Source organism: Apium graveolens, chromosome 1, assembly GCF_009905375.1.
Source record: "Apium graveolens cultivar Ventura chromosome 1, ASM990537v1, whole genome shotgun sequence".
Lineage (NCBI taxonomy): Eukaryota > Viridiplantae > Streptophyta > Magnoliopsida > Apiales > Apiaceae > Apium > Apium graveolens.
Window position 1 is genome coordinate 147,102,315 of NC_133647.1, and position 12,432 is coordinate 147,114,746.

At 33.0% G+C, this 12,432-nt stretch overlaps 1 protein-coding gene across 1 annotated transcript; it reads left to right on the plus strand.

The window, feature by feature from the left end:
• The first annotated feature begins 9,552 nt into the window (after positions 1–9,552).
• Positions 9,553–10,236, plus strand: LOC141708047 (uncharacterized). The gene has a single exon (XM_074511520.1). It carries the CDS (start codon positions 9,553–9,555, stop codon positions 10,234–10,236), a length of 684 nt encoding a protein of 227 aa, XP_074367621.1.
• Positions 10,237–12,432: the final 2,196 nt, after the last annotated feature.

Below are 12,432 nucleotides of genomic sequence, written 5' to 3' on the forward strand. Positions count from 1 at the left end.
GGCCTTTCTCACCACAGTTGTAGCATTTGACATTTGAGTAATCTCCTATGTCAGACTTTCCTCCTTTGCCTTCAGATTTTCTGAAACCCTTCCTATCAGAACTTCTTCATTTCCTGGAAAACTTCTTTTCCCTTCTGAATTTCCTGTAGGCTATCTTTGTGATACCCTTCACCATAAGAGCACACAGCTTCGTCATCTCTTCATCAGCATCTACTTCAGGTAGACCTTCAGTTTCTGAATCATCATCATCAGAACTTGATGATTCTGAATCAGACTTTATAATGAGAGCCTTTCCTTTTCCTTTCTTTGAGACAGCCACTTTGGGGGATTCCTCCTCAGCATTAAGAGCAACTGTTCTTGACTTTCTCCCATGTCTCTTGCTTCTTTGATCCATCTCAAGTTCATAAGTCTTGAGCATTCCATAAATTTCATCAAGAGTAGTTTCATCAAGAGCATAGTTATCTCTTATAATAATAGCTTTCAAATCCCAACTTTCAGGAACAGCTAAAAGGAATTTTAGATTTGAATCTTCAATGTCATATTCCTTGTCCACCAGTGACAGATCATTCAAGAGTTTGACAAACCTGTCATATAAGTCAGTTAATGACTCATCACTTTTTGAGTCAAAGTGCTCATACTCTTGAGTGAGTATAGTCCTCCTATTTTTCTTGTTTACATCAGTTCCCTGATACCTTGTCTCCAAAGCATCCCATATCTCCTTTGCAGTCTTGCATTGAATTACCCTATTTGACATGACATTATCAATGGCACTATGCAGCAAATGCCTTACCTTTGCATCCTTGGAAATAGATGAGATATCTTCAGCTGTGTATTCACTTTTCTCCTTTGGTATGGTCTTTGCTAGCTGATCTGCAACGACAACAGAGAGCTTAATTGGCTTATGCGGTCCTTCATAAATTCTGTCAAGGTATTCTGGATCTTTAGTTTCCAGAAACATAGCCATCTTCACTTTCCATATGGGATACTTAGACGGTCTCAGCATGGGAACCCTTATAGTCTCATATCGACTATGGGTTTGAGTCTTTGGAGTTTCTTCAGTTTTAGCGGGCTTGGTTGGATTTTCTTCTTCTTCAGACATGATTATTTTGGATCTTTACTGTATGCGTATTAACAGATAAGCTCTGATACCACTTGTTAGGTCACACAACACTGTAGAAGAGGGTTGAATACACTGTAGAATACAATCAAATCGATTTAAAGCACAAGTAATAGAAAACAGATGTATTCGATACAACAAACTCTGTTACAATGGAACTGTTCTCTCCCAGTGATGAACAAATATCACGAGAGCTGCTAGGTTACAATATATGATCTTTTCAATGATCGTAACTCTTATAGAGTAAACCTATATCTATGTTTATATAGACACACAGTTATAAGATAACTTCTAGTTGATATGGAATATAATTCTGTCTCCTAAAATATATCAACCAGATATCTTATATAATTCTTCTAGTACAAGAACTCTTTCCATGCATATCTTATTCTGTATTAGTTTCGATCTTCTTTCCTGTAAATCAGCTTTCTTCCTTAAATGTTAGTCCTCCAGTACTTAAGTTCTGATATCCATCTTCTGATATTATCTTCTGATAATCTAAGTCCTGATATCCTTAAGTCCTGACTTCCAGTATGTCCTGATTTCAGTAAGAACTGATATTTCCTGTTAGTTAAGATTTGAAAACTAAACATGAAACATATTAGACATGACATCTCAAATATATCCAACATCATCAAATCCATATCCAAAATTGCCAATTAATTTACTAATAAAAAATTTCTCAATAAAACGAGACTAATTGTTTAATAACACGAACCGAAAATTCTTAATACTCGCATACAATGAATAAAAAATTATTTACTTAATTTTAGGACTCAGTTTTTAACATCACCTTCCACCGTCGGCTCGCTGGAGCTCATCGCCGGCGGCAGCAAAGTTCCGGTGGTGCCCGTTAATCTGGTTTGCAACCGAAACTTCACTGATTCGCGTATACACATACACCGGCCGCTCGTTTTTATCAAAAATCGAAGCAAATCAGAAAATCCAAACCCGAACCTAAATGGGTTTGTTAGAAAATCGATCAATTCATACAAGTATAGATCGTCGTGTAAGAGAAGTAAGGAAGTACGAATCGAAATGAATCAAAGATTCTGAACCCAACCCGAAATGGGTGGTTTAAAATCAATATATACATACAAGTATACACGCAACCAGGTACACATCAAGGAGAGGGAGAAGAATAAGAATCAAATCGAGCCAAGAATCGAAGAAAACAGACGAGAATGATGGTGAACCTGTGGTACCGAGAGAGAGAGATGGAAATAGGCGAGAGAGGCGAGAGAGAGAGCTAGGGATTTTGAGAGATTGGGACTGAATCTATTATATCTTAATGAGAACAAGTGAAGAGACCCTAAAATTTGTACTAATAATGGCACTTTGGTAATTATTTTGACCCATATTTTCAACATTTGACCAGTGGGTCGACCCATATTCCTAAATCAACTAATTCCTATACAAAATTGCAAAGATCCATGGAGTATCCATATCTTAAATGGTATTTATAACTACTAAAAAATCACTTTTGAATTTTAAAAAGATCAAACATATTTTTAAAATTTATTTGTTTTTATACCCAATCAATTACAAATCCACAAATCATGTCTTCAGTAATTCAAATTCAAAATTCATTACTACTTTCCTTGATAATCATTATCTTCTTCTTCTTTAGTTTTTACAAGCAATATACATGAATATTATATACATCATCATTCATCATCTGCTATCAATTTTTTATTTCACGTTTTCTGTTATCTTCTGATCAAGATTTTGTCCGATAATGTTTAACCAAAGATATTATGTTTGTTGTGCAGTAATGACATAACCTGGATTTCTCGCATCATGACAGGCGCGTAGGTTAAAGCTTTGAATGTGAGGAAACAATCTACTATCTTCTATAACCTCGGAACTGGTATGAATCTACATAATCAAGGGTTTTGTTCTCTATTTTTTATACGTTTGTATTGATAGGACTAATTACATACCAAATAAGCTATGAATGGGAGCAAATGTTCTACTACCTTTGATGATAACGGTCTTGGTACGAGTCTGCATAATCATACTATCTCTTTGTTTTCTTTAAACATTGTTATTGACATTTTGTAGTCATCGTTGTCATATTTAGAATTGGATTATTTTTTAACAGGAAATATTGGTACATTCATTGCAGGTTCAATGGTAACACGTATATTGATGATTGTGGTTTTCCCATTTATCACAGACGCAACACTGGCAAAGTTTAAAAAAGAGAGGTGTTTTTTTGGATAATAGGTTTGTTGTTCCATTTAATAGACTTATTGGTTCTTTTTAATGCCATATAAATCTCGAGGTATTTAACAGTGCTCGGTCCCTTAAGTATCTATTCAAGTATTGTCTTAAAGGTCATGATACTGCTACTATGGTCCTAAAAAAACAAATCAATGCCTGATAGTAGTGTATCGGAGAAGCAATCCTGTTTAAATGAAGTAAAGGAATATCTTGATGGTCGTTATGTTTGTGCCTCTGAAGCAGCATGGAGAATATTTGGTTTTGATGTACATTCTCGGTGGCCATCTGTTGATAGATTACCTATTCATTTACCTGGCAACAAGTACGTCAGTTTTAGAACAGGTACAACACTATCTGAAGTTGTTCAGCAAGCTGATAGTAAAAGGACAAAACTTGAGGCTTGGTTTGAAGCTAATAAATAATTTCCAGCCACTCGAGATTTTACCTATGCTGAATTTCCTACGCATTTTACGTGGCTACCCCGAGAGTGTAAATGGAGACCTCGCCAAAGAGATGATGTAGTTGGAAGATTAACATAAGTACATGCTACATGCGGTGATTTGTAGTATCTCTGCATGTTACTTATACGGAGAAAAGGTTGTACTTCATTTGACGAGCTAAGAACGGTTGAAGGTCATGTTTTTGAAAGTTTCAAGGAAGCATGTGCTACTATAGGGCTTCTTCAGAATGACAGTCAATGGCATAAAGCAATGGTTGAGAATTCGCACTCATCTCTTACGAAACAGCTCTGTGAAATGTTTGTTAACATTTTGGCATATTGCTCAATCTCTGGTCCGCTGTTTTTATGGAATGCTCAGTAGAAATGTATGTCTAACGATATCATCCTCCTAACACGTAAAAAATGTCATAACGGGAATTTACAACTCCCATATTTTGTGTAACGCCCCCAAATCCGGCGTCGGGAGATTTGGTCGTCACTATAAAAACTCAATCCAAATTAACATGTTTAATCAATAAACAAATGCCAGCGGAAGATATTTAGCATACTAACCCCAAACTAATCCAAGATCTTTTAAGGTTACAGTTGTAGAAACAAGAATTCCAAATTCCGTAAATAATTTTAACTTCATTTTAAAACTCTTTTCAATAAATTCCAGTTCAATACTGACCCGCTAGTATAACTTCGAAAAGAAGTATACTAGGCCCAACTATAAAATAACACAACTATAATATAATTTAATATAAACAACTTTATACAAAAGAACTTACACTAGTTCGCAAACCCTGGACCAACCACCTTCCAAGAGCTTCTTCTTTGTTTCCTTGAATTACGCAGCTAAACAGCGCAAGCTAATCCTCACTGGAGGTTAAATTTAAAAACAGGCAAGTATGAGCGGAAGAAATGCTCAGCAAGATCATTGTAATATATATATATGGTCGTTTTGATATAAAACCGACATCTGCAATAGCGCAAATCATTTTAAAAACATAATTGCTGAAAAAGAAAATTTATTAAATAATCGGATAATTGTTTCTCACTGTATTCAAAACTCTTTTGGATATTTTCGAGCGAAATGCTTCAGCAATACTTTAAATCTTGACGAGAATAAAACTCGTAAAACAATGTTTACGGAAATATCGTAAACAATAATAACAAAAAGCAATGATTATGGATTGAATCGTAAACTTTATTCAAAACCGAACTCTTGATATTAATACTCATTTTGTTGTCATATCAAATTAGATATCAATACAAACTTTGATGCTCAAAACATCCCATACCGAAGTCATCATCAATCATCTATACTAATACCACCTTTGATATTTAACAACAAAGTAAGTATCAGGATAAATCAGAAATTGAATCAAAACTGCATTTCACCATTAATCCAAAACAGAATCAGTTGATAAATTATTTATTCTATGATTATCAAAACAATTTGGAAACACAGTTTAGATTGGAACCAATTATATTTCATGCTGTTCCTAAAGATCAGTCATGAAACAGCACCGGTATCCCGCAGCCATACCGTAAATATAGGTACTACCCGTATCCCGCAGTCATACGGTACCTATAGGGTGCCATAAAAGGCATATACTCGCCTTGAAAGATATTACAGCTGGACCGATATCTCGATCACCTATGCTGTAACCAGTAACCAGTAACCATTCCAATCTTATAAACTTTTTTTATTGAAAAAGGAGCCGAATCAATCGACATTCTAAATAATTTTTATTCCCTCATTCACTTGGACAGGAATTCTCGCAACAAAATCATCTTTCTCAAAATCCAAAATATTTATAAATCCAGTAATTTGATAAGTAAAACATTTAACTATTCTGAACATAGAATAGCAGAGGGTACTTGCATAAACAGAATCATTTAATTCAGCGATATGTAAAACATTTATCTATTCTGAACTGAGAATAAGGAAAACAATATTTGCATAATAAGATGCAAAATAAATATCACTTGAACAATAAGTGATGATAGGGATACTTGCCTTTGGTCCTTAGCAATCATACACACTCGCAATAACACAAATATCTCATGATGCTTTCTCAAGACGTCACCATTTCCTATTCTTAATTCTTTGATATGTCGCTAAATACAAAATCTTATTCAACTTCAGTCTTGATCCCCAACGTCTGGTTCTGTTCGTCTCGAACCATCCGTAACTACTGAACCACTATGCAACTCTCCCTTTTTCTTTTCTTTTGCTTGGTCTCACGCCCTTAATGCCCGATCCTATCATAAGCAAAAAGATACTACTTTAGTATCCTTCTGAAATGATTATCATATTTCTACCATTTCGTGATGGCACATTATATAGCACATAACAAGTAGCACACATTATAGTTTAAAACTTACTACCAACTTAGAATATTATTTAACACGAGAATGTGTAACTTATAATAATATTTCTACGGAAAATTCGGCATGACCTATTCGTAATATGGACAATACCCTGAATAACGATACCACAAATACAACCCACAAGTCATTTCAATGTTCTTACCCAGACATATCCTATATGTGTTACAGCTAATAATCATAACATGCTTTCAAATAACTGAAATCAAATAAGTCAAATAGATTTAGATACAGGGGAATTTTAGAAAACTTTGGCATGAAGTATTCGTAATTAGGACTATCCACCTGTTTTTCAATTCCACAATTTAATCTTATAACAATACAAAAATAAAGCTGCCTCAACTTGCAGCAACATAAAAGTAAACAAGTAAGAAAAGTACCCGCCCAGACTTGCGGCACCTAAACAATTAAGAAAAATTACTCGCCCAGACTTGCGGCACCTAAACAATTAAGTATACTTAATAATTTATAATATTTGAACTTACAGTTATATAATTTAGCATCACCAATTCAACTTGAGTAAACACTTAAATAAATCACCTTGCACATATATCACATAGACTAGTAACTATACAAATATTCAAATCACACTCTAATAATTAGCAACGAAACTCAATCTCAAATAGGCATATACTAACATGTATTTCCATAAAACACATCGTTGCTATCATAATACTAAATTATAGTAGTATAATATTAATATAAAAACTTTACGACCACTTGCCACATTCTAAAAGCAATACAAAAGTAAGTCACTATATAATATTAAAGCAAAAACACATTGGCTTACGTAGTAGTTCAACTAGCAGACATTTAGCACTTATGACTTTATTTAAAACCCAAAGCATACATAAACATGACTGCCAATTCTAAATCCTTAATCCATTCCTTATCAAATTTTCATTCTTCATTAAATATAAATTAATTAACAATTTATAATTCAACCCATAATCTAATTACACCAATAAATCCGATATATTATTTACTTAAATTTGCACCATGTTGTCCATGTATACACATAATCATATTATAATCACACCAAGCATAAACCATTTAGTTCAAGTCAAATAATTTGGAGCCAACAATGTTACTCTAATTCTATACCAAATGCAATATATGTTATTTTCTTATAAGTCAGCTCCACTCTACGATTTTTAGTAATTTTTAAAACAGGTCAGTTTAACTGAAATTTGGTGGAGACTTAGATGACTCACATACCTAGCTACCATAAAAATTTCAGATGAAATCAAGGTGTTTAGAGCCCCTAAACAGAGTCGTCAATATGGTCAACAAACCCTGTCCAGAAATTCTGTGCACCTTGCACTAAATAATTTGTATCTCAACTTGTACAAGTCTAATAGTAACCAAATTTTGCAGACATATAATTCAAACATAAACCTATAATTATTATTTTTTAACCATCAAAAAATTAGGTATCTAAATGTCTCAGAACGGTCACCCAAAACTGGACAATTTCCTAGAAAATGCTGAATTTTCTGCACTTCAACTTTATTAACAACTTTAATCAATTCTCAACAATTAAATAAACCCATATTCTCTATTAATCTCATAATCAAACACTTAGCATGCAAACCATATAATCAAATCTCAATATCTCAATATCTGTCATTATAACATTATACATCTTTTCAAAATCCTACCGAAAATTTGGCATGATATATTCGAATATACACTGTCCATTTAATCAACAATCACAACAACCATTACTCCAATTTCATCAATTCTCGAACTACGGTTTAACGGGAATATAAACACGATATCTACCAACAAACTAGTAACACCACTAATAATATCATGATTCAGTTAAAAGTCATCACCAATGAATCCAAAAACTTACATATATCGGACTTTCATTCTCAAACGAACCCAAATTCTATGAAAGAGAAATAAAACTCTATAAACAAGAATTTTAAAAATCTGAAATTTAATAATTCAAGCGTGCATCAACACCTTCACCGATTAACCACATAACCAAGAAATTTTACATAGAATTATATCATTTTTGAACTAAAAACTCAAGTGAAATCAAATACATATTCGAATTTAAGCAAGGACCCGTCACAATTTCGTCAAAACCGAACTAAAAGTTCGGATTTTAAAACTAATCTGAATTGGGTTTTCACTGAAATCAAAGAATACAAGCAGGCTTACACAAGACAGAGTCGGGAAGGCAATTAGGAGCTCAAATCTGGTCTTAAAACGGAGATTTGGCAGGAAAATTGAAGAGATGGGAGAAGGGAACAGAGAGTCCGAGAGAAAAGCCCCGATGGAGAAATGAAGAAGGAGATGGCTGGAGTCTTAAAGCTCCAGGGGTAATTTTGTAAATTAACAATTAAAATCTGATTTTTATTTTGCAATTTTTTTATGCTAAAATACTTGAAAACAAAATTAACAATTATAAAAGTGTTATGTAATAGCTGAAAATGATATTAAGTATATTTTTAAAATGTAGAACACGAAATTAGATTTCTACCCATATTTTTAAAATAATTTTTGAGCGAACGGTTTATTTTATACAAATTTTACAAGATAATACTCAAAAATAGAAATAAATCTCATAAAATCATTTTAAAATACTCCAATCTCAATATAAATTTAACTATTATTTTTAAAATGCCTCTAGGGATATTCTAGAGATAATAAGATAAGTTTCACGTTTCAATCATATACTGATAATTTAAACCTTATACTAACTCGCTAAACTGGAATAATTAATTTTTAAGAATTTACTCACTAATTCATGTAGATATCATAAAATTCAAATAACTCATATAATATTATTCACTTAACACATAAAAAATAGTATTTATATACAATTCTTTTTTTTAATATTTTCACAATTCACCCGCTACGAGGTAGAATCTAGATAAAACTAAATATATTTTTGAAAACAGTAAAAGTAATTAAATACTCTCACAACAATGACAGAGATCGATACCATAATTATCAATTAACACATAAATCATTTAAAGACACGAATTCATCAAAGAGGAATTAAATATCCACAATTTTATTCTCTCCCAATTTGAAACAATCATATAAAATCATCTAGATATTAATAATATTAAATCCTAAAAATTTACGGGATATCACATTTTGACATTCAAAATTTTGCTCTTGCGGGTATGACTATCTTTAAATTTGGTATTCATTCTCAATACTTATATCTTTTTCTACTATTTTCCAATTTTTTTTTTGCGATGAACGGAATATGAAACAATCTGTATTTTCTATAATTACAGATTTTGAATACATAATTTGACTAAAAACGTTAAACTATTTTATAATTATTCTTGCAGAAATTGAAAAACTTCTGAATGATATTGGAAAGAGCTTAAAAGATTTCCCGACAATGCCCTATCCTCCAGAAGTCTTTCTTTATAACAGTGGCAATGGTTTAATTGCTGAAGAAATAAGTTACGATACTGAGCATATGAAAAGGCAACATGATGAGAATTATATCAAGTTGAATAGAGAGCAAAAGGAAGTGTATGAGGTTGTTGTCAAAAGTGTAAATTCTAACAAAGGCGAACAGTTCTTTGTCTATAGAAGTGGCGGATGTGGGAAAACATTTATTTGGCAGACACTTCTATGTCGCCTTCGTTCTGAGTGTAAAATTGTTTTTCCAGTAGCCTCATCAGGAATTGCAGCTGTTTTGCTAGATGGTGGTAGGACGGCTCACTCACGCTTTCATATACCTATCATTGTAGACCAATGCTCTGAAGCTGGAATAAAGCACGGTACAGATCTTGCTGAATTATTACAGAACATAAGTTTAATCATTTGGGACGAAGCACCCATGCAGCATCGGCATAGTATTGAGAGTGTTGATAAATTTTTAAGAGATATTATGGCTCCTATTGATCCCAGTAGATCATCAAGGCCATTTGGTGGATTAACTGTTGTATTTGGTGGAGATTATCGCCAAACACTACCGATTATCCAAAAAGCTTCCCGAGGAGAGACCGTTGGATCAACACTGAATCAATCAAAGTTGTGGGATTTCTGTAAATCTTCACCTTACGTTAGAACATGAGATTTCATTCGGGACTTTCAGATGAGCGCAACAAGAAAATTGCTGAATTTGCTAAATGGAAGCTTGCCATTGGAGATGGCAAGGTCCATAGCATTACTGAGAATCCTAGAGATGATGGTTTGGTAGATTTTGAAATTCTAGAACAGTTTATTGTTTGTAGAACAGATAATCCAATTCAGTCTTTATTTGACATAACCTATCCAGATTTTCTATCGAACATGTCTTCTTACGATTATCTTAGATCTAGAGCAATCCTTACTCCTACAAATAGTATGGTGGATGATATAAATGATTTTGTGATTGAGAAAATTCCAGGTAAAACTCATACCTATTTCAGTCAGGATTCCATAGATGACAATGGAGAGGAGGATAATGATTTTGATACTGCCTTTCCAGTAGAAAACCTGAATTCAATTAACATGCCTTGCTTGCCAAAGCATGAGTTACAGATCAAGGTTGGTTGTACCGTGATGTTAATGCAGAATTTGAATCAGATTCTTGGTTTATGTAACGGTACACGAATGATAGTCACTGCATGCAAAAACAATTTGTAGAATATGAGATTCTTTGTGGTTCCAATGTTGGATCAAAACACCTTATACCAAGAATTGACATGGTTCCAACCGACACCAAATGGCCATTTGAATTCAAAGAACTCAATTTCCCATGTAACTCTGTTTTGCCATGACCATTAACAAAATCCAAGGACGGTCCCTCGATACTGTTGGATTGTATTTACCGAGATCAGTGTTCTCTCATGGCCAACTGTATGTAGTTATTTCAAGAGTAACTTCTCCAGAAGGACTTCATATTCTGATATTAGATAATACTGGATGTTATTCAAACATTACGCCTAATGTTGTATATGAGGAAGTATTCTATAATTTACCAAAGCTTGACGATATTTGATCTTATTTAAATTCAACTTTGCCTTTTTCTCTTCTATACAGATTATTTGTACATAAATATAACGTTTGATTTTACCTGATATAATCCATGTCCATATCTATTACTAATAACAACTTTTATTTGAATGAAGTTGCCTAAGCAGATGTAATAACTTACATCTTGATGTTGCCATTTTGAACTTATCCATATATGGAATAATGTCAATCAGATATGTATTATACTGTTAGGTCACATATACTGTAGAAGGGGGTTGAATACATTGTGTACTACAATCAAATCGAATTAAGAACACAAGTATGAAACACAGAATAATATTATTAATAAAATAGTATTACAATGGAACCGTCCTCTCTCAGTGATGAACAAATATCATGAGAGCTGTTAGGGTTACAATGAATAATATTCTCGAATTAGATAACACATATAGTGTAAACCCTATGCTGTGTTTATATAGACACACAGTTACAAGATAATCTTCTAATTGATATAGAATATAATTCTGCTTCCTAATATATATCAACTAGTTATCTTTTCTTCCAAGTATTCTATTCTTCATAGAATTCTTCTTCATGCATATCTCTTCTTGTTTTAGTCTCGATCTTCTTTCCTTCAATTAGCCGCCTTCCTTATCTGAAAGTCTCCTTAAGTCCTGATATTATCTCTACTAATAAATATCTTCTGATAACTTAAGTTCTGATAACTTAAGTCCTGACTTCAGTATAAGTACTAATTTTTCCTGCTAAGTAAGATCTGAAAACTAAACACAAATCATCATTAGCCATGAAATCACAAATATATCTAACAATCTCCCCTAACTTGTAAATTAGCATAATATACAAGTTTAACAGATATTTGATGATGTCAAAAACATTAAGTACAAATGCATGAGAATTTGACTAGATAACTACAACTTACAGTCCTTGTAGCTTTACCATCCTTAAAGTCTGATATAAGCTTCAGTCTGTATACACTTCAGAATTTAAGCAGTTGTAGATCTTTGACTTGGCTTTAATTTCTGATCTCTTTGATGTCAGGAGTTGTTCTGAGATAATTCTTCAACAGACTTCTATCAGCATATTCAAGTTCATTGACCATCCTCCTTTTAGCATTCTTCAGTTCAACTGTATCTTCACCAGTTTGAAAGATAGCAGCCCTGAGATCATTTATTTTAGCTTTTCTTATATCCTAATCCAGTCTGATGATATAGGCTTTATCAGACTCTAGATTGAATTCAAGTCCCTTAATACCTGAAAATGTAGTGATGATTTTAGCAGTATTAGGCTTCAT